General features: G+C 44.7%; 1 protein-coding gene across 1 annotated transcript; it reads right to left on the bottom strand.

The window, feature by feature from the left end:
- Positions 1–5,280: 5,280 nt before the first annotated feature.
- Positions 5,281–20,761, bottom strand: LOC128825606 (galectin-9-like). Its single transcript, XM_054008247.1, has 9 exons — positions 20,672–20,761; positions 16,391–16,479; positions 14,479–14,689; positions 13,733–13,852; positions 11,897–11,931; positions 10,326–10,371; positions 8,259–8,347; positions 6,646–6,808; positions 5,281–5,750 (listed from the first exon to the last, which is right to left on the bottom strand). Exons 1-9 carry the CDS (start codon positions 20,708–20,710, stop codon positions 5,604–5,606), a joined length of 939 nt encoding a protein of 312 aa, XP_053864222.1. The 5' UTR covers positions 20,711–20,761; the 3' UTR covers positions 5,281–5,603.
- Positions 20,762–21,265: the final 504 nt, after the last annotated feature.

Raw genomic sequence — 21,265 nt, 5'->3', positions numbered from 1 at the left:
TTTGTGAGTTCAATCCTTGAGGGGGCCATTTGGGGATTTAGTTGGGGATGGGTCCTGCTTTGAGCAGGGGGTTGGACTAGATGACCTTCTAAGGTCCCTTCCAACCCTGATATTCTATGATTCTAAATCCGAAGGGTGGGACCTGGGGCAAAGCCTGGGAGGAGCAGGGAAGGACTGTGGGCTGGGCTGATGGCACCCCAATGTGTCCCAATATTTTAGGGTGGTGATCTGGTCACCCTATTCTTAGCATCGCGTGTGCTGGTGGTGCGTTTCTGTTGAAGATTACTCTGCTCACACAGAGCACAATGTTGACATTCAAAAAGAACTTCACAATCTCTCCTGTTAAATGCTCCCAGGCTGAGCTGCACACAGTATCTTTACAAGACATAAAAGCACCTCTTAGTCAGGGGTGAAAGTAAAATGGAGTTCTTACCGGTACAGGCCGCTCTCCACCCCCCCCCCCGAAGGGGTGGGGTCTCAGGCAGAAGGGGCGGGGCTGAGGGGGTCAGTGTCCCCCAGCCAGGCCATCTGCGCTCTATTTTGTCTATTTAGAGTTTGAGCATTCTAGGAGGAGCACGGTCTCTTACTATGGGTTTGTACAACGTCTAGCATAAGGAATTCCTGGGTCCTCTGGGCACTCCTGTAATAAAATAATGTATTTGTAAAATACTCTGAGATCTTTCAGCACCAAAAGTGCTACATGAAGTGTAAAATAGTCAATCAGTTTGGAAATCTGCTTATATCGTAAATCAACCATAAGTCTAACAAAAACCCCCAAAACAAATAAAACCCCACACAATTCCATGACTTTTGTTTTATCCAGAGCAGAGATTTAATCACAGAAAAGAATCCTAAATATCCAGAATTTCATTAGCATAGAGTGCCATTTTTTTTTGCCAGTTGCATAAACTAATACAGAACCCTTTGTAAATACTAACAATTTTAATTAAATTAATAGCAATTCTGGAAGACAAACTTAGTTGATAGAAAATATTTTAAAAAATGTACTGTACAAAGTTTACATCACATTTCAAAAGAAAATACAAGCTTCAGTGATCTGTTTTAATTGTGAGAACTTCAAAAAGATCTCACAAAACTAAGTGATTGAGCAACAAAATGGCAAATGAAATTTCATGTGAATAAATGTAAAGTAATGCACATTGGAAAAAATAACCCAACTATACATACAATCTGCTGGGGGCTAATTTAGCTACAACTAATCAGGAAAGAGATCTTGGAGTCATCATGGATAGTTCTCTGAAGACTTGCACACAGTGTGCAGCGGCAGTCAAAAAAGCGAACAGGATGTTAGGAATCATTAAAAAAGGGATCAAGAATAAGACGGAGAATATCTTATCGCCCTTATATAAATCCATAGTACGCCCACATCTTGAATACTGCATGCAGATGTGGTCTCCTCACCTCAAAAAAGATATACTGGCATTAGAAAAGGTTCAGAGAAGGGCAACTAAAATGATTAGGGGTTTGGAATGGGTCCCATATGAGGAGAGATTAAAGAGACTAGCACTTTTCAGCTTGGAAAAGAGGAGACTAAGGGGGGATATGATAGAGGTATATAAAATCATGAGTGGTGTGGAGAAAGTGAATAAGGAAAAGTTATTTACTTGTTCCCATAATATAAGAGCTAAAAACCATCAAATGAGGTTGTAAAGGCTAGGACTATAACGAGGTTTAAAAGAGAACTAGATAAATACATGCAGGTTAAGTCCATTAATGGCTATTAGCCAGGATGGGTAAGGAATGGTGTCTCTAGCCTCTGTTTGTCAGAGGGTGGAGATGGACGGCAGGAGAGAGATCACTTGATCATTACCTGTTAGGGTCACTCCCTCTGGGGCACCTGGCATTGGCCACTGTCAACAGACAGGATACTGGGCTGGATGGACCTTTGGTCTGACCCAGTATGGCCGTTCTTATGTTCTAATTCATTATGAATTTGCTCCTTATATCAACTGGTCCTGTCTGTAAATGAAGTCCCAGCGGTGGTGACTGATCTGAAGCCTTACATAATTGCTTTCAGTACAGGAATTTATTTAACTAAAACAACAACGTTATGTATTCAGGATTATTTTCTTCAGTAGCAAACATAATATTTTAATAAAACAAGCATATGAATTTTTGAATTTAGTGAAACATTCAAGTTTTTTAAAATCAGGTTTGTTTTTGTTAAAATTCTTTTTAAATAAAATAGTTAAATGTAAATTTTTTTAAAATCATTTTTGCTGTTAACAAGCATGTTATCTCTGGAGACACAAATCCACAGTCTGAGAACTGCAAAACTAAACATGTCTGATGGTATCTTCTAGACTGAGCACTGAGTCCCATTCGGTAGATAGAAAGATTAAATAAATAATCTATACAGAAGCCCCTGGAACCTCATAAGATTGGGTCCCTAATCCATGAACTATTGGAATTCATTTACAAAACTTTTCTTAAACATTATATGAATATATTGTCTCATACTACAGAATTAGAATTTATAATCCCTATTCCACGATGAGATATCTTTGAGCTATAACATATCTTAATTAAAACTATCATTAGATAGGTTTTTTTTCCTCAAAAAGCATTTTATCCAAAAAAAGCTTTAAATAAAAAAAAAAAAAAGATTTTTATCCACCCTGCAAGACACTAAAGCCTCCATTGCACAAAGTGCTTGTCAAGGAGTCACCTGAACCACCGGTACCTCATGGAGCCGGCTCAGCACAGGCATTACAGAAAACAAGTTAACACTGAACTCAAACTAGCCACCGGGTGTTAAAGCCCTTAACATAAATGTTAGTCCTTCAGAGACCCAAGGCAAATACTGTCAAGATTAGATTCCTGTCCAGGCCAGATTACTTGAGTTAGGGCAGGGAGAGACTTCCCTGTCCTGTCTTCACCCAGAACTGGCCTCTAGTGGAAGCACCCAGCCCTTTTTTATCTGGGTTGCTGGGCCCTGATTGGCCTCCACCTGCTGCTGGCCCTTCTGGCACCACAAGACCAAGTCTCACTGGTTCTGCCTACAGCTAATCATAGGAGGCTTCTCTAGGAAACCCCTGGAGGTCCAAACTCACTGTTCTTCCCTTGCAGCAGGATACCTTCATGGGGAGGAGGAGGAGGAGGTGTTCCCAGGCAGCAAGGCATGTGGCAAGGGGTAGCAGAGACCTGGTATACCCCGTCACAGTGCTGAACGTTCTGGTTCCAATTCAGCAAAGGACATAAGAATGTGCTTAACTTTAAGTATGTGATTAATCCAATTGAAGTCATGTACATGATTTGGTGCATCGGGGCCAGGGTGTTTAGCACCTTGTGGATCACAGCCCCAAGCTTAAGGTCTGCTCCAAAGCCAACTGAAGTCAATGGGAGTCTTTCTGTTGGCTTGAAGGAGCTTGGGATCAAGCACTTTTAATTGTAAAATCCTTGGAGCAAAGATTGTGTGTTCCTATGTGTTTGTACAACACTTAACACAGGGACCATTGAGCGTGACGGGGACCTCTGGCCACTACCACAACACACTTAATTAGCAATAATATGGAATTATGAAGTTACTATTTTCCCTTCCCCCATTATAACCTGGCATAGGTAAACCTGGTGTATCTAATTTTTAATCCACTGGAGCATCATGGTTTCGAATGTTTCAGTCAAACACAGTTGGGTTTGTGTTCCTTTAATGGAGACAGCAGAATAAAGACACAGGAGATGGGTGAGAAAAATTTCAATTAAAGAAAAAAAAGTAACGGCATATAACCATTATACAGAGCTTGGGCCACCTGAATAGCGGAGAGTACTTATACATATCCCTAGTACATAGGGCAAGGTATCCTCAACTAGAAATATGCTTTTAAACTTCACTCAGCCTTGGGGATGGAAAAGAGCATTGTAAACTACAGGAAAAATATTTCTAAATTGAACTACATTTTACAAACCTCCTGAGTACTTTGAGATGTTAATAACACCAGCCGCTCCAGGAAGATCCCCATTCCTAATGAGTGTCTCTTTAATCCAGCATAACAAAATCCAGTGTCTGGGAGCTGACATAAGCAAAATTCAAACTGGAATTAAGATGCACATTTTTAAGCAGTGAGGATAATTATCCACTGGAACAGATTACCAAGGGATATTAAATTCTCCATCACGCCGAATGTTATGGGGTCCACTTACCGTATGGGGTGCCGCCTGCTGGCAGCTCTGGGGATTAGCTCTTGCCAGGCACTGCCCTCCTCTGGAGGGTGTCTCTACGTGTTGTCTCTTTCATCATGTGGCCCCTTTCACTCCTGCAGCTTCTGTTCATGGTTTGGTCCTCCGGCCAAGTCAGTAAGGTTCTCCCCAGGGCTGTCCTTAGGCATATGCAGCATACGTGGCTGCGTAGGGCACCCAAAAATTTGGGGCACCACTCGGACAGCAGGTAAGAGCGGGTCGGCTCCTGCACACCCAGCACGCACTGCAGTCTCCTTAGGCGGGGCCGTATTCACAGAGCCGCATGCGCCAGCACAGTGCATTCTGCATGAGGGAGAGGGAACGGGAGTCTCTGCAGGGAACTGTGACTCTCCATCACCGTGATGCTGGCCAGGTGGCTCGGTATCCTTTGCTGTCTCATCCCTCCCCCAGGTTGGGCTGCCGCAGTGTCTGCTGCATATGAAGCTCGGTGACTGTCAGCAATGGGGGGCAGAGTTTCTTCTGGGGGTCTGCGGGTGGGGGTGGTGGCTGTGTCCCAAGTTGGGCATAGGGGCACCAGTTTAATAATACTGCGTAGGGCCCCATAAATCCTAAGGACGGCCCTGGTCCTCCGCTACCAGGGAAACCAAAGTCCTTCGAGACCAGCTGTCCAGCTGGTATCTGCAACACCCTACGTCATTTCCCAGTGCCTGGTAGGGGAACCCAGGCCCACCCTCTACACTGGGTTCCAGCCCAGGGATCCTCTAACAACCAACAAAGGTCTGCACAGTCCTACCCCTTGCTGCTGTTCCCCTGGGCTTTTTCCTACTTACCTGCTGCCCTCTCGTAGGGGCTTGTCTACTTGGCAAGTTACTGCAGGGTAAGCCAGGTGAGAGTCTACAGCGTACCACCTTGCCACTCAGTAATGTCCCAGGTGAATTCTGCTTTGGCGCAGGGAAAGTTGTGGGACTTTAATGTGCAGCAAGCTAGTGTGCTGTAGATGCAGACCCTGGCTTTCCCCACAGTAATTTGCAATGTAGACAAAATCTTTATCCATCAAGATGACAATACGCAATCTTAAGTTTGAAAAAAAAATTGAGTCCTGAAGAAACCACAGCATTTTCTCCAAATGTTTTAATGTTAACTGTAATGCACAGATCCCTGATCATTCACTTACAAAATTAAGGTATCATCATAATAAAAAGGCTTATAAAATGAACAGTATGATCTGAACAGAAGTAAAGTTCTAGCATATAAAAAGCTTATGCAAAAAGCGTGGGTTGGTATTGTAGAAATAGCAGGATTGCTAGTTAGGTTGAAGTGGTTATAAAAAAAAGAATTAGATTCTTGATTAAGTTTCAGTAGCAAATTCCCTACTAAACTGCTAATTTTAGGGGGCGTACACAGAAGCTGACTCTGTTATTTAAATTGTATGTAGGATTTAAACTTTAAACCTGAACACAGGTCAGTATAACATCACCCTCTACTTCAAGTCTGTCTATCTGCTGTAGGTTAGAAACTCGATGGTTGTATGCAAACTGGTGGTGTCCATTCACAGTCACTGTAAAACAGTGAGCTTCGCATAAAATCCAGATCTGCAAACCAAGGGAGGAAAAAAAGAATGAAGAAATCCCACAAACAGGCATTTAGAAATGTGTGTGAAAAAGCAATAGCTATGGAGAAAAAGCATCAAATATATGAATTTCTCCTTCTTTTTTAAAAATACATTTGCAAAGTTGCACTTGTAAATCATAGCAGTCATCAGTCTAGTGCTACGGGGCAGTGTGATCTGGTAGATTGAGCGTTGGACTGGAGTCAAGGACTCTGGAGTTCTGATGCCAGCTCTCACTGGTTTGCTGTGTGGCTGCGGGCAAGGCATTTAATCTCTATGTTTAAGATTTCCCATCTATTACGTGGGGTTATCAATATTTTCTGACCTACCCCACAGGGCTGACTGGGCTCCACAACCCTGAAAATGTCAAACACTAAGTGTTACTACGGTGGGATTTACGATTCTAGTACAGACCAGCGCTCTCTCTGGGAAGCCTGCCTCCAGCAGGAATGTATATGGATGGTAAAGCCTTCATGCAGCTAAATGGAGGGAAATTCTATTCAGTGCTAGCTGGTCACTGGCTTATTGCCTGAAGCACAAGCACTGATAGTCCTTATACTGTTATCCTTACTATGAATACTGACCTAAACATTCAAGAGTGACTAGGGATTTTAGTACCTTGCTTTTTAGGCCGTCAGCTTGAGACACGTTGAAAAGACCTAATTTTCAGACAGTGCTAAGCACTTGCCCTCTGAAAAATCAGGCCCCTTTAAAGGGTCTCAAATTGGACAACCAAAAGTCACTAACCACTTAACAATTTAAGGTGCTATTTCTCTTCCTAGATGTACCTAAGTGAATGTAAAGGCCTCAAAAGCCAAAAGCAAAATGTCCCTGTCAATTAGCATAATGAGTGACTAGTTTAAAATGGTTTTGCTCACTGTGAAGCTCTGCCCACAGCTGAGAGGCATGCCACTTGGCAAGCCACGTTCCTCTGGCCCCCAGCACTGGTTCAGCTGACTGTTGCGGACAATGGTCTTCTCAGAGAATCTTGGGTTTAGATGGAAGGCAACGTGTTCGCCCCATTTCAGATTGACTTCAAATCTAAACACACCGGAGACAAATCACATGCATGAAACCCCCTCAGTTTTAAACAAACAAACAAACCAACATTCACTACAGTTTTAACGGGGGAACACAATATGATTAACTAGAAGGTGTGAAGGGCAAAGTGAGTATCAAGCGCAATAATACAGTACATGCATTTAAGCCACTTGAATAAACTAGGCATCTTTTTATTTTGCAGCTGCAATTTGTGGCTGCTTCCGGTAGTTAATAGTTGGCACCTGTTATAGAGCATTGAGTCACCTACTGTCTTAGTTTCAAAGATGCTGAGCAACTGCAGTTTTCCTTCACTTTACATGGAAGTTGTAAGCCGTCCACTCCTCTGAGAATCAGGTAATCAGTTACCGGAATGTGACTACAAGTCAGGCAGTTAAATGTCGCCATCTGGGCTTGCAATTCATTATTCTCATAATTAATTGCCCGTGCAAAGTAAAATACTTGGCTGAGGCCCCCTTAAAAATTCTGACCAACAATTTTACTCATCATTATTGTATTCATTAGGTTAAACTCAACAACGAGCTTGGCTTTATCAAAAGGTTTGAAAGCTTTAGAGAAAATACATTTTTATACAATGTACACTAGCATCTACAAGTTGCACAGTCCTCTCCTGGTAATATACCACTGTCATTTTTAGTATAAAATGCCTTGACTGAAATGTCACATTCCTAGGATTAATTAACACAGTGCTACAACAACTTCTAATGAGATCTAAAAAAGCAGGCTCTGTCTTGTGTGGAAGAACTGCTTTCCTCCAATCCGCAGGGTGAAAATGTCACAGCTGTGTGTGTTGAATGAATTAGCTGGCCAGGAGATTCCAAGAGCTCTCGGCATCTCTAGCCAGGTGTCTTGACAGACACCTCGACTCAGCAAGTTATTCCAGACAGACAGACCCCACCACTGACATTAAGCATCACTGAAATCTAGGGTGCAGTTGGCAGCCCAGGCAAAATTTGCCATCGGGACTAAAATTTGCAAACCAAGAGCCAAATCTTACCCTCAGATGAACAAAGTGGCTGAAACTGAAGTCAGTGGAAGGAATAGTGACCTCAACTGACTCTCAATGAAGTCAATGCAAACCCTCTCATTGAAGTCAATGGGAGTTGATCCCCAAAACTGTTAATTAAACACCAATGATTCTGGCCTACTTGTAGTGGTGGTTATAGACATACAGGGATGTTGTGGAGCTGCTGAGGGGGAAAGATGTAGGGAGAAACACCAGCCAGTTATAAAGGAAAAACCTTACGGATGCCAGGAATCTGTGTTTGTGTGCAGAGGGATTGCAGAACTTTGCCCCTAAGGCAGCTATTTAAAATATAACAATGACTGTACGCTGGAGGGAAAACCCTTACTGACAAGTACATCTTCCCTGAACTTCAGAGAAGTCTACATCTGGCTGCAATGCAGACATGGGGCTGTCTCTGCTATTTACCTGACAGCATCAAGAGGAATGGTCCCTGTTATTGTGAGAGATCGTGATGGATAAAGTCCTCCAACAATCGAAGTGTGGTATGGCACAGGCTAGTGAAAGATACAGGAAAATAGGCTTAAAAAATATCAATCAGAACATATTTGCTTCCTTTTTATTTTCAGCCACCACTGGGAGTCTAATAAATGCCCGTCAGTTAAAAACAAATGACAAAGGAAGTCAGACAGATCCTTCAACAAATGTGTCAGGATGTTTCATGTCCATTTAGAGGTTGATTCTACTGCCAGTAGGGAGCACAAGTAATCTTGCAATACATTAGGCATTGCCCTGCACTGTGGGGTAAGCAATACTGACTGTATCAAGCTTCTGACACTAAGGGTATGTCTGTACTGCAGCTGGGAGAGTGTTTCCCAGCACAGGTAGACAAACAAACACTCATTCTGTTTGAGCTAGTGAGCTAAAAATAGCAGTGTGGCGGCGGCAGCATGCGAGGTGGCTCAGGCGAGCTGAGTTCAAGCCTGCCCGACTTCCTGGGTACGTACTGCTTGTGCTGCTGTTATTAGCACACTGTCTCCAGCAGAGCTAGCGTGTATTTGTCCAACAGGGCTGGGAAGCAGGCTGGGCCCAGTCCTAGTCAACATATTCATCAATGATCTGGAAAAGGAGTAAACAGTGAGGTGGCAAAATTTGCAGATGATACAAAACTACTCAAAAAAGCAACAGAGGGTCTTGTGGCATCTTTAAGACTAACAGAAGTCCTAACTTCTGTTAGTCTTAAAGGTGCCACAGGACCCTCTGTTGCTTTTTACAGATTCAGACTAACACGGCTACCCCTCTAAAACTACTCAAGATACTTAAATCCCAGGCAGACTGAGAGGAGCTACAAAAGGATCTCTCAAAACTGGGTGACTGGGCAACAAAATGGCAGATGAAATTCAATGTTGATAAATGCAAAGTTATGGGCTATCAGAGTTCAAGCCTGCCCGAGCCCCTGGGTATGTACTGCTTGTGCTGCAGTGGCTACGCTGATGTTATTAGCACACTAGCTCAAGCAGAACTAGTGTTTAGTTGTCCAACAGGGCTGGGAATCAGTCTCCCAGGTGCAGTGTTGACATACCCTAAGGGCCAGATCCTCTGCTGGTGTAAATCATCATAGTTCCATATCAGTCAATAGAGCTACACTGATTTTCATCAGCTGAGACTCTTGTGCAGAAAAGAGAATGACTTTAGGAGCTGGGTATCTGAAAAAGCATGAGATTCACTCCTAATTAAATTATGAACCCCCTGCGTTATTGTTTTTCATGAGACATTCACTTAGAGAGGGGCCCAAACCATAACATCACATCTAAACACCGATGACCTCCGGCAGAGTGTAGCCAGTCCTCCTTTCGCTGTAAAAGATCAAACAAAAACCCCAGATCCAAATAAGCCAGAACCCTGGCAACGCTTGGATCTGGATATAAATGGTCCATCTTGGGCTCCATCCTCCATAGAACAGGTGTAGCAGGGAGTGCTTGTCCAAGCTTCCCAACATCACCAACATGCTTTAAGCTGACTCTGCAGGGAGCACCTTGGGTGTGTGTGTGTGTGAGAGAGAGAGAATAGATTGGTCTCCATGGCCCATTCAGTCAATGGCTTCCACTTTTCTAACAAGACCATCAATCTGCCCCAGTTGTTGTGACCTGACTCCTGAGAACTAGACTGAGACCCACCAAACCACACTGAGATCATTACTACTACTTTTAATGTTCACCTTTAGTTTTATTTAACTCAATCCCTCCCACCCCACTGGAATGCCAGGTGACAATCAAAGCATGCAGGCTCACCAGCGCGGGTGTATGGAACCTTTCCTATAAGAAAGCTGTTCTGTACACTAACCTTTCCACTGTTGGATAACCCAGTGGGCAATGTGACAATTCAGAGAAGTCACTCCTCCTGACAGTCTTTCGGCTCTCTGAAATCACATTCTCGGCCGGAATTCTTTTTCACCTGATCTCTCAGCATTTCAGATTTTAAAAGTACCCACCTCCCCAGTGACGCCAACCACAAAATAATGTTATAAAGACTTACGTAAGTTTGCGGCTGGTATTGTGCAGGTGGGAAAGCAGCATTTGATCACGAACAGAGAGGAAAGGAGAAATGATCTCACACATCTGAACAGGCAGCCGTGATAAGCAGGCAGAGTTAAAACAAAAGTGTGCTTACAAATTCCATAAGAGCCACCCTTCCAATTCTTAAAGGTAACCCACTCGTTCTTTTAACTGTGCCTTACTTCTGTGTATTGATTTTAAAAGTCTGTAAACCACACCAGGGTCTTTAAAGTGGGAGAGGGAGGAGGTTCCAATGACAATTTTGAAAGGGGATATCGCAAGCTCCCTATTTAGATAGTTGGTTAATAAAAGCTTTCTATCTGTGCTACCTAAAGTAGAGCCACCGAGACAAATTCTGTTCTTAGTGACACCCCCGGAACCTCACGGAATTCCGAGAGCAGAGTTTTCGGAAGCGACACACAAGAAAGAAAAGGGCCCAAAAGCACTAAACACTGGCCTAATTCTACTCTCCTTGACAGCAATGGAAGTTGAGGGTCCTCAGCACCTCACAGGATTGGACCCCAAGACAATCATTTCACATTAGTATCCATCCAAAAGCACCAGTCTGGAGTCTTAATAGCATGCACCCATGAATGAGCAGGGTACAAAAGTTGGCTGCTTTAGTTCTTCCTAAGCTTGCCTTAGCAGACCTGGAATATTGGGCTGGGCCATGTTCTGCTCTCAGTTACACTGATGTAATAAAATCCAGACTAACGCTATTCAAGCAAATTGAATTATTTTCTACTTACATGGGGTAAAAGAGAACTCTATTTAGCCCACTGAATCAAGCAGAAAATTTTCCCTTCAATTAATACCAATGGATTCAGCATCACTATGGGCTTGTCTACACTACAGGCCGGATTGATGGGCAGCGATCAATCCAGCGGGGATCGATTTATCGTGTCTAGTATAGATGCAATAAATCAACTGCTGATCACTCTTGCGTCGACTCCAGTATGCCAATTCAATGAGAAGCGCAAGAGGAATCAACAGAAGAGCGTCTCCCGTTGACACACTGCAGTGGAGATACTGTGGTAAGTAGATCTAAGTACGTCGACTTCAGCTACGTTATTCACATAGCTGAAATCGTGTAACTTAGATCGATCCCCTCGCATGGTGTAGACCAGCCCTATATGTTGATCCAGGAGAGAACTGTGTAGGTGGGAAAGCTGCACTGGTCTGAAAAGCGAAAGACAATCTTGGTACTTAACAAATAAAAAAGAACAACACTAGGAGGCACTAGCAACACAGAAAACAAGTGAATCTTTGTGAATGTACAAATTTACCCTGAAAACGTCATGAAGAAAGCCCAGACAGTGATATTTTTTCTCTCCTTTGGCATACTGCCATTATTGTCTTTGCGTGCTCTGACAATAGGTTTCTTTCTGATAAAATTACTCAGAATCCTGTGGCTACTGAACAAATCTTGCTTCGGATTTTTTGTGGGGTGAAGAAATAAATATAGCTTGTCAGATTTGCTCTGTTTTCCAACTTTGGCTGATACAAGCCAACGAAAGGAACAACGTGCAAAAAGAAAGTTAAACACTTACGATCCCAGCTGCTCTAGCGCTCCAAGCACCCAGGGGCTAAATGTTATGAAAAAGAAAAAATTAGTCCAATGGCAAAATCAGCTGACAGAAGCAATGTGGTCTAGTGATTCCAACACCCGTCTGGGAGTCAGGGGACCTGGGTACACACTCTTCCACGAGCTTGATACGCAAGCCTGGGCAAATGTCAAAGGGCCAGATTGCACAATCAAAATTATTTCAACCATGACTTAAAAAACTAGATTTGAACCAGATCCTGCCCTCTTTCCCTGAATCCTCAGATGAATTCCTTGTCCAATGCATCAAAAGTAAACTAGGATCTGCAATGGAGAATCAGTGGGGAAAGAGATTAAAGGCCATGAGCCCAGGGCAGCCCTGGAGTATGGAAAATTTAGCATTCATTAAAGTTCCTCAGAATTACACCCAGTTATTGTGGTACCGCGGCAGCGCATTAACATTGCTGCCCCTTCCCTCCGTCGGCGGCCCGACAGGGAGGCAAAAGGGGCAGGGATGTTAAAGCGCTGCTGGGTCCTTTGCCGCGGCAGTGATTTAACGTTGCTGCGCGCACTCCCCCCCCCCCCCCCCCCCTGGTCAGCGGCATCCGGAGCTTTGGGTCCTTTAAATCAACACGGGAGCCCCGGGTGACACGGTCCAAGGGCTGGCTGGGGGATGCTGACTCCCAGCCCCGCCCCTTCCGCCCAAGGCCTCGCCCCTTCTGGGGGCCAGAGCCACCTCCCCCAGTACTGGTAAGTGCTCTGAGTAACCCAGTTAACCCCTTAATGACCACTTTACTACAGGCAGTTTGGTTTCTCCCATAGGGTGACCACATGTCCCGTTTTTAAAGGGACAGTCCCGTTTTGGGGGACTTTTTCATATATATGTGCCGATTACCCCCGAACCCCTGTCCTGTTTTTTCACAGTTGCTATCTGGTAACCCTATTCTCCCATGACACACATTTTAGTTTCCAGAGGACTAAAATGTTATGGTCTAACTAAAATCTTTGTACTTAATACAGAGGTCCCTGGGTAAAAAGTAATGGCCTGTGATATTCAGAAGGTCAAACTGGATGATCTGATGGTCCCTTCTGGCCTTAAAAATACATGAAACGATGAAGCCTCTTCTAAGCCCCTGCTGGGGCATTGGTCTAGTACTGACTCAGAGAGAATCAGAATTGGCGACATCACTGGTTCTTTGTAGGCACTTAGGTTCCTTTTAGGTTTCCAATCTGAGCATGGAATCCAGTCCCCTGACTTTTCATATTTAATGGGTTTATAACACAAGATCATCTGGCAGTAGGCTTATTACTATTTCCCTGAAAGGCTTGCCTCCAGTTAAGTAAATACCGGAATACATCAGCGGATTTTTTTTTTTTTTACAAGTAAAATATTGGGTTTAAGAACCAAAGGTGCAATCCTGCAAGGACCCCAATGATTCCTGAAAGGATCTGAACATCCTCATCCCACACTGAGCTCAGAGTTCACTGACATTTTCTCCACTGGGTTTAGCTTAGTTGCAGTTTCATTGATGGCAGCAAAATTGGAAGCAGTAGCACAGACAAGCATTGGCTTTTTATCATTGTCTCATCCTGGAGCGTGACATGGCAATAAAAAAATACCTGCACTCTGTCCACGCTAGCGTTTTCCCCATTGTCAGTCTAACACTGGTAAAGCTCCACCATTGGGAGCACTAGTGGGGACAAGGCCGGGTTGAGATATTCAGCAACTCACAGGATGTACTCAGATTCTTACTGGATCATGCCCCAAATCTCTGCAAATACTAGAGTCTCTCCAGTTCCCTTCCTGGTTCTGAAACACAATAATACATGCAATCGGCACTTACAGCATTATCTTGGAAGCTGATGATTTCCACTTCCGCACCCCCAGACACACTAAGGTAGTTCACTCTGGAAAATGGAATCCGGTGCTTGTACTGCACAAAGGGATTTCCATTTACAGCAACCTGCCATGTGTGAAAAGCAGAAGTTATTCTTTTGGAATAAAGGATAATGTCTCGTGCTGAGAAGAAAATGTAAGTTTTTTTTTTTTTTTTTTTAAATTACAAAACCTAAGAACAATAGAAATATTTCTATGAAGTTTTACAGAAATCTAGTGCAAACAATTCAATATAAACGAACATTTCCCTGCAGCTTTTGCAACCAAAACACTGCAGCACTGTGCTAATGCCTGAGAACCCAAAAGTGAAATTCACTAGAAACTGACTAAGAACTCAGGTAACACTGACTAGTCTTTGAATTATCTAAATGGATTAAGGCCACAATCCTGTAAACACATATGCGCATGCTTAACTTTACTCATCTGAGCAGTCTCATTGAAGTCAATGGGGCTTCTCACATGTGTAAAATTAAACATGGGCACAAGTGTTTCCAGCATCAGGGCCTAAAATGCAAAAGTAAGCAGAGTTTTAGTCCATTCCCATTCCAATAAATGGAAAGACTCCCATTAAAGATTCCCTTTAAAAGGGAATTGTTTTAATATAACTCTTCAGATGTGAGAATGTTCCTTGATTCAGCAGAATACCCATTTTATAATGAATTTGCAAGTAAAATACAGTATTAAAAAAATTACCAGGAATGAGTCGTCTTTTACCAAAACCCGAATCTCAAAGGGGTAACCTTTAAAAAAAGGCATTTCATATTTCCTCTCCTCTCTTCCCCATTTCTGACTTTCAAAAGTATTGCAAACCACATATCCACCCTCTTCAAATCGTGGGTTAAAATGAAAACCAATATCAGCGTGAGGATATGGGCAGGATCCACACTGAAAGTCTATCTGGAACCTGTGAAGGAAAAAAAGTACAAAGATGAACTAAACTGAGCACGGTTAAGAAATACAGTGTGCTTTCACTTGTATCCAAAATAGTCTTTCTACAGGACTAGCCTCTGCTCCCTCTCAAAGATGTCTCTTCTGTCATTACAACATTTCTGCAAGGAAAGTCTAAAGCAACATAGTAATTTATGATCACAATCTAGTCTATTGTGAAAACAAACAACATAAACCTCATAGTGTTCAGACTTAGTAGCTAAGCCTGTGCTAACTGATTTTATCCTGCTGAAAACCAACTAAGGTTATGATCCTCCAAACGCTTACTTCTGGGCAGAGACTTTTTTACCATGACTGGTCCCACTGAAGTTACTGGAATTAATCATATTGTTAAGGACTATTCCCGGTAGTAAATATTTGTAGGATCAGGGCTCAAACGAACAACTTGAATATTTACAATGCATGTTTCAATGCTACTGAGCCTATTGAGATATTACCACTGTTTTAACCGACTTTCCTTCTGAGATAACTGCGTGACGGGCACATTATAAGATTGGAACTATTTATTGTTGCGATAGCACATCTCTCAAAGATGCATTTCCTATAGTATCAATTATTGTAATGTCAGGCCTGATCTTGCAAACCCTATCCCTTCTCATATTCCTGCTGATTTAAAGTAGTAAAAATTACTCAAGAGAGTAGCAGCTTGAAGAATCAGGCTCTTATTGGGAGACTAGGATGGAGGAGACAAAGGGATGTTTTGGTCACACTATTTTTATAAAGGAACCTAAAAATAATAATGTGACTAGTTTATATTCTACCAAAAGGTGTGAACTCTAACTTGTCTTTTTAAAGCCCCAATTCAGGAAAGTACTTAATCTCAAATATTCCTCTGAACAGAGATGGGATTACTCATGTGTTTACGGTTAAGCAAGTGCTTTACTGAATCGGGGATTATACTCTTTATGCATTAAAGATGGTCAGCAGAAAGAGTACTGTATTGCAGTGACGTTAGTTGTATGCCTAAATCCAGTAATACACATTCACCCACAGTATTTGTGCATAAGATCTTTATATCTCTGGACACCAACGAGACAGAGAATATCAATTCTATGCATATATAGACTCTGATGGCTGATCCAGGAACTCAAAATGCTTTCCAAGTTCGGGGCCAGCTCCAGCTTTTTTGCCACCCCAAGCGGTGAAGCGGCAAAAAAAAAAAAAAAAAAAGCTCCGATCTGTGGCGCTTCGGCAGCAGCTCAGCCGCGCCACTTCATTCTTCGGTGGCAATTCGGCGGCGGGTCCTTCGCTCCGAGAGGAACTGAAGGACTTGCCGCTGAATTGTCGCCGAAGACCCGGACGTGCCGCCCCTTTCCATTGGCCGCCCCAAGCACCTGCTTCCTTTGCTGGTGCCTGGAGCCGGCTCTGTCCAAGATGGATCTCTGAGCTGTCAGCAATGCACAGTTCACCATCTTTTCATACATGATTTCTGCACGCTCTCAAAGCCGTATCCGAACGACTCTGTGTCAACAGATTAGAACTGGATCAGTATTTCTGGGAATGGGGGAAACTTTAGCATAGACAAATTCCTCTGAGTCACTAGAGCTAACCTCCTAACCTCTTCCTGGTCATGCTCCAGGGAGTGGAACATTCCAAGATTCTCAACAGTTGATTTTAGGCACAGGAGTGGAGCAGCCGTATCCCTACAAGCACACACCTGTCACATGTAGGAAGAACAATTCCACTGATGATAACCATAAATCCGTCATGAAGACTGCCACGAATAGGTCCAGTAAATGGGAGAGACTGGGGAATAGAAAGAAAGCAACACAGTGTACATTAAAGGGTTACAATATTTAAACCACTTTTCTAATCCTGAATCGGTGTTCATCTCCCATTCATCTGGCTGTGGCTTCAGATTCCTCCGCCTGACGAGTCACTACAATTCCAGCCTGATGAACTGAAGTCAGTATGCCGCAAAATTTCTCAATAACTTGCTGTGTAAAGGCACGTCCCTTGCAGCCCAGCTCCGTAAGATGAAACAGCCAAAGCTCAGTCGATCCTAGGGGTAACAGTCGGCATTCCTTCCTGCCAGGCAGTGTGGCCTGGTGGACAGAATAATGGATTGGTTCAGGAGACCTGGGATCAACTCTCAGCCCTGCCCCCCGCCTGCTGGGTGACCTCAGGCAAGTCACTTCCCCTCCCTCTGCCTCAGTTTCTCCATCTGTAAATGTGACAAGAAAGCCGCTCACAGCTTGGGCTGTCAGACTGGGGTAGTTGGTGGCTCCAGCTAGAGCCTGACTGCCCACCAGGGTCCCGGCTCCGCACTCCCAGCCAGGCTGCTGCCTGGGTTCCCCCCACCGATCCGGGCTCTACCTGCCTGGCTCCTCACTCCTAGCTGTGAGCCCGACTGCACCAGACCGCTCCCATGCTCCCGGTGAGGAACATGGAGCTGGGAACCCAGGGGCAGCCATGCTCCCAGTGGGGTGCCCATGGGTCAGCTGGGCTCCCAGCGTGGAGCTGCACCCAGAGCTGAGAGCCCAGGCTCTCAGCCCCCCGCCTCCCTAAGTTGCTGGAAGCGCTCCTGGTGAGGATGCACATCACCTTCAGAAGGAGGGTAGTGTAAGCATGAACCACCGCACTGTAAATTGACCTAACATTGGTTGACTTAAGTTTGAAGTGTACACATGCCCTCAGATACAATATCCAGGATCCAGGAGTTAGAAGAGGCAAAAACACCCTATACTAGCCAACTTGAATAGGAGCTTTGGAAGAATAATCTCCAAGTGGTACTCAGAAGCTCAAACAAAAAGAGAAGTTGCCTGAAGTAAAAACAAGCAAACAGCCCAACAACATTACCCAAGCAGACTATATCTATTCTGCATATGGAAGCATAAAAACAAGTTCATTCTAGTTTTCACAGCACAGACAAACACTGACTTTATGGTTTTAAAAAATATTGGTTTTTTTTTTAATCTGAGTTTATTTTTCTCTCGGGCTTAGTTCTTTCACATATAACATTTTTTGCCAGAGGAGCGGAAGCATGCTACAATTTCCCATATCAATGGTAAAAGAATAACATGAAGAGGAGATTATAGGTGCAAAACTTGCAAGCATTTATTTGTAAGGAACCTAACAAGACAGATTTCTTCTTGCTTTGACAGATTTCTTTGCTGTGATCATTCATCACCCCAACCCTGGCAACAGTGCGCCTTTCGATTTTGGGGCTCTGGGTTGTTGCTCAATGTTGTCCATTTCCCGTCCCTCAAAGATGCACTCAGGAAACGTGGGGTCTTGACAGCAGCGGCTCCAGGCACCAGGGCAGCAAGCGCGTGCCTGGGGCGGCAAACCGGTCCCTGTGAGGGCAGCAGTCAGGCTGACTGCCTTGCTTGGGGCGGCAAAACACATAGAACCACCCCTGGGTCTTGATCCTCCTCTGCCTCACACCTTATGTAGTTATTTGCACCTGTGCAAAGTGGGTGTACAAAGATGTTGCCGGCAGAGATTCTGATTTGACAGCATTTTGCACTCAGATGTAGATGAATACACAAGGTGCAGGGCAGAGGAGAATCATATTTCCTAAAGAGGACCTGGCTTTTTCCAAGAAGCTGTGAAATGCATTAGTTTAAAAGTGAGAAACGCAGTCACTGGGACAAATTTGTCCCTGGTATTATTGGAGTTTACAGCAGCAATGCATAGGGCCCACTGTCTTTTCCAAGGAACTGCTGTGACCCCATCCCCTTTCACTGCCTTATGAACCCTGGTGCCATATTACTTTCTCTACCAGAGCCAGAACACTTGAGACCACATTTCCCAGTGTATTTAGATGCCTAAAGATACAGATAGGGGCCTAATGGATTTTCAAAAACATTTACGAGTTTGGTGCCTGCAGAGACAAAGTGAACGATTTGGATGATGGGATGAATTGCACCCTCAGCAAGTTTGCAGATGACACTAAGCTGGGGGGGGAGGTAGATACGCTGGAGGGTAGGGATAGGGTCCAGAGTGACCTAGACAAATTGGAGGATTGGGCCAAAAGAAATTGGATGAGGTTCAAAAAGGACAAGTGCAGAGTCCTGCACTTAGGAAGGAAGAATCCCACGCACCAATACAGGCTGGGGATCAACTGGCTAAGGAGCAGTTCTGCAGAAAAGGACCTGGGGATTACAGTGGACGAGAAGGTGGATATGAGTCAACAGTGTGCCCTTGTTGCCAAGAAGGCCAACGGCATATCGGGCTGTATTAATAGGAGCATTGCCAGCAGATTGAGTGAAGTGATTATCGGCACTGGTGAGGCCACACCTGGAGTATTGTGTTCAGTTTTGGTCCCCCCACTACAGAATAGATGTGGACAAATTGAAGAAAGTGCAGCGGAGGGCAACAAAAATGCTTAGGGGGCTGGGGCACATGATTTATGAGGGAACTGGGCTTATTTAGTCTGCAGAAGAGAAGAGTGGGGTGGGATTTGATAGCAACCTTCAACTACCTGAAGGGGATTCCAAAGAGGATGGAGCTAGGCTGTTCTCAGTGGTACCAGGTGACAGAACAAGGAGTAATGGTCTCATGTTGCAGTGGGGGAGGTCTAGGTTGGATATTAGGAAACTATTTCACTAGCAGAGTGGCGAAGCACTGGAATGGGTTACCTTGGGAGGTGGTGGGATCTCCATCCTTAGAGGTTTTTAAGGCCCGGCTTGACAAAGCCCTGGCTGGGATGATTTAGTTGGTGTTGGTCCTGCTTTGAGCAGGGCATTGGACTAGATGACCTCCTGAGGTCTCTTCCAACCCTAATATTCTATGATTCAGTAATATCTCTTATTGGATGAACGTCTCTTGGTGAGAGAGACAAGCTTTTGAGCTACAAGGAGCTCCAGGTATGGGAAAGGTACTCGAGAGTCACAACTAAATACAGGGGTGAGCAGATAGTTTAGCACAGCGGCTCTCAACCTTTCCAGGCTACTGTACCCCTTTCTACAGTCCAATTTGTCTTGTGTGGCCCCAAGTTTCACCTCTCTTAAAAACTTACAGAATCAGACATAAAAATGCAAGTGTCGCAGCACACTATCCCTGAAAAATTGCTGCTTTTCTCATTTTTATCATAACTTTATAAAATAAATCAATTGGAATATAAACATTGTACTTACATGTCAGTGTCTAGCATACGGCGCAGTAGAAACAAATCATTGGCTATGAAATGTTAGTTTGTACTGACTTTGGTAGTACTTTTTATGTAGCCTGTTGCAAAACTAGGCAAATATCTAGATGAGTTGATGGACCCCCGGGAAGATCTCTGAGTACCCCAGGGGCACACGTACCCCTGCTTGAGAACCACTGGTTTAGCATAAGTCATTAGCACATATTCTAAGGGACCATTGAAGGTGCCCGGTTGCTTTTGAAAATCCCACTAGGTGCCCCTCTGTGGCGCTTGGCCCCGGCACATCTTTGGAAATCTGGTCCTTGGTCACTTTCGGCAGTGACTCAGCCTGCGCCCAGAAAGGGGCTTGGGAGGAGTAATGGCTCCAACTCAGGCAGGGGAGGAGCAACTTGGGGATAACAGCGAAACCCAAGAAACATTTCAGCATTTCAGCTGCTACAAAATGGGGATGGGAGGAGGGGACAAGAAATAACTCTTCCTGATTTCCTCTCCATCTGATCTCTCTCCTGCCCCTCCATGTCCCAGCCAAGCCCAGGGGTCCATAGGCTAACATACAGGGTGTGCCCACACCCGGCATACCCTAATGTCTCAAAAAAAAAGTGGTTTTGCATTTTAATTTAAGCGCATGATATGCTCTTTTAGTTTTAAAATTTGGATTGTTGTATTATGGAATAAGCGCCGAATTGTGTAATATAGATGTTGTAGAAATAATGTCCTTTATTCAATAAATGTTTGCCTTTAAAAAAAAATTCCCTGGGGTGCACATCCTAATGAAATGTGCTGTGCACACCTATGCAGGGGTCCCTCTTCTTGTGCCTGCCCCCCCCCCGCTTGAGAAACACTCACCGGCTTGAAATAGGGCGCCAGCTGCCTGCTGTGAGCCATGGTAGTGACTGGAGCAGAAGCGAACCCCGACGGACGGAGCCTTTATACCCCGCACTAACGGGACTGGGAGAGAAACTGAAAATGAGAGCAGCAGAGCCAGGGGAAGTGAAGGCGAGGAAGAGGTGCAGGCTGAGGGGAGTGCAGGCGGGAGTTGGGGGAGCCAGCTGGGGAGGGAAAGGGGGAGCAGGCTGGGGGGGCGCAGGTGGGGGAGAGGGGCACAGGCAGGAGGGGGATATGCAGGTTGTGGGGAGAGGGGAGCGGGAAGGGGAGAGAACGCAGGTCGGGGCAGGAAGGGGCACAGGCTGAGGGGTGCAGGTGGGATCTGGGGGAGCAGGCTGAGCGGAGGAGAGGAGGGGCAGGTGGTTGAGGAGGGGAGCACAGGTGGGGGGAGGAGCACAGGTGGGGAGGGGTGTTGTGCAGGTTGTGAGGAGAGGGGAGCAGGCAGGGGAAGGGGGTTGTTCAGGCTGAGGGGAGAGGGGCGCAGGCTGGGAGAGGAGGGGTTCGCAAGCTGAGGGGGCACAGGTCGGGGAGGGGGCACAGGCAGGAGGGGGTGCG

The sequence above is a fragment of the Malaclemys terrapin genome, chromosome 18 (genome assembly GCF_027887155.1).
Source record: "Malaclemys terrapin pileata isolate rMalTer1 chromosome 18, rMalTer1.hap1, whole genome shotgun sequence".
Lineage (NCBI taxonomy): Eukaryota > Metazoa > Chordata > Testudines > Emydidae > Malaclemys > Malaclemys terrapin.
Note: the sequence above shows the minus strand (reverse complement) of the source record. Positions and strands in the feature narration are given on the sequence as shown.